The sequence below is a fragment of the Mandrillus leucophaeus genome, unplaced genomic scaffold (genome assembly GCF_000951045.1).
Source record: "Mandrillus leucophaeus isolate KB7577 unplaced genomic scaffold, Mleu.le_1.0 Scaffold8, whole genome shotgun sequence".
Taxonomy (NCBI): Eukaryota; Metazoa; Chordata; class Mammalia; order Primates; family Cercopithecidae; genus Mandrillus; species Mandrillus leucophaeus.
In genome coordinates, this window is record NW_012108696.1 from 4,482,783 (window position 1) to 4,484,801 (window position 2,019).

A 2,019-nucleotide genomic window follows, 5' to 3' on the forward strand; every position below is an offset into this window, starting at 1 on the left:
CAGGATGGTCTCGATCTCCTGACCTCGTGATCCGCCCGTCTCGGCCTCCCAAAGTGCTGGGATTACAGGCTTGAACCACCGCGCCCGGCCTAATTTTTTTGTATTTAGTAGAAACAGGGTTTCGCCATGTTGCCAGGCTGGTCTCAAACTCCTGACGTCAGGTGATCTGCCTCCTCTGGGCCTCCCAAAGTGCTGGCATTAGAGGCATGAGCCACCACGCCTGGCCCCTACCCTGTCTTTAAACTCTTCCAAAGACCCCACCCCTAATTCCCTGACCTCCAACCCCTACCTTGGCCCAGCGTTGGCCCCTGTCCCTGGTTAGTTCTCTCAACTCCTCTAACTCGACTCCAAGCCAGGTCCACACCAGCTCCATCACCACCCACAACCTCAATCTCAACCAGTCCAGGAGAGCCCCACTCCAACCAGCACTGCCATCCTGAACTCCATCTACGTCAACTCTATCTGTCCTCACCCCACGTTCTCCCCAGTGGCTCCAGCACTGTGTCCCGTCCTCCCTCCAACCCATACACACCTGCATGTACACTTTGGCTCTGTCCAGAGGTGCCGTGCCTGTGCGAGACACCGCCCCAGCCATTGCTCCTGAGAGCAGAAACTTCCACAAGGTCCCCTCGTTATCCACTTCCAGGACTTCCACAGGGACCATCAGCTGCTCTCCTGTGTCCAGCACCTGCAGGGAAGACCCGGCCCTCCCTCATCCTCAGCCAGGTTGGGGCACCTTCCCCAGACACACATCTAGGGCACCCTCCTGGTGAAAGACCCACCAGGTTCCCCCCAGTCTGCATTTTTTTTTTTTTTGAGACGGAGTCTTGCTCTGCTGCCCAGGTTGCAGTGCAGTGGCATGATCTCAGCTACTTGCAGCCTCCACCTCCCAGGTTCAAGCAATTCCTGCCTCAGCCTCCTGAGTAGCTGGGATTATAGGTGTGCACCACCACACCTGACTGATTTTTGTGTATTTTTCTTTTTATTAGAGACAGGTTTCACTATGTTGGCCAGGCTGGTCTCTAACTCTTGACCTCAAGTGATACGCCCACCTCTGCCTCCCAAAGTGCTGGGATTACATGCGTGAGTCATCGCGCCCTGCCTCCCTGCCCTGCCCTGCTTCAAGGTGGAATTCTAGGTCTGCTAGTGGGGGAGTGGGCCCATAGAGAGTGGGGGTAGCCTGGCCTCTCCCTGCAGTCCCGACCAGAGGCGCTCGGACACCGGTGTTTCTTGAACTCACCTGCTGTGACGGGAGATGGTCAAGGTTGTTGTCATGCATGTGTCCAAACACGTATCCATACACGTGTGTACAGCCAGGGTTCCAGGATGGGGGTGGGGGTGGAGGTGGCGGGGGAGGCGGGGCTTTGATGAGTAAGGTCTTGACCCTCCTAAAGAGCGTCTGGATCCTGGAGCAAGGGTTCTGAGGTTCTCCAGGCTGAGCGCCCATGGAGGAAGTTAGGACACCTGGCTTCAAATCTCTAAGCAGTAGTTTGCCGCTCCAGCTACCATGCGGGAGTGTCTAGTGGGAGGGTTGTGTGGGGGACCAAGAGGGGGATGAAGTCACAACCGCCCCTGTGACCTCGCTGGGTGTGGTGGGTAGCTTGATGGCCCCTTTCCCCCAAACGTCCACCTCCTGATCCTCCCAACCAATAAATATGTTATCATTATAAATTGAATTGTGTCCTATCAAAATTATTATTTTTATTTATTTATTTATTTATTTATTTATTTATTTGAGGCGGAGTCTCACTGTGTCGCCCAGGCTGGAGTGCAGTGGCTCGATCTCGGCTCGTTGCAAGCTCTGCCTCCCAGGTTCACACCATTCTCATGCCTCAGACTCCTGAGTAACTGGGACTACGGGCGCCTGCCGCGACGCCCAGCTAATTTTTTAAATTTGTAGTAGAGACGGTGTTTCACCGTGTTAGCCAGGATGGTCTCAATCTCCTGATCTCGTGATCCGCCCGCCTCGGCCTCCCAAAGTGCTGGGATTACAGGTGTGAGCCACCGCGCTCGACCCCA

At 55.2% G+C, this 2,019-nt stretch overlaps 1 protein-coding gene across 1 annotated transcript in view; it reads right to left on the minus strand.

The window, feature by feature from the left end:
- SLC25A41 (solute carrier family 25, member 41) overlaps positions 1-1,533 on the minus strand; it is a 7,891-nt gene extending 6,358 nt beyond the window's left edge. Inside the window, exons 1-2 of the mRNA XM_011967424.1 lie at positions 1,241-1,533; positions 533-688 (exon numbers count right to left, since the gene is read on the minus strand). Coding sequence (XP_011822814.1) covers positions 533-688; positions 1,241-1,447 — 363 coding nt within the window. The 5' untranslated portion in view covers positions 1,448-1,533. The remainder of the gene's footprint in view (positions 1-532; positions 689-1,240) is intronic.
- Between the last annotated feature and the right edge of the window lie 486 nt (positions 1,534-2,019).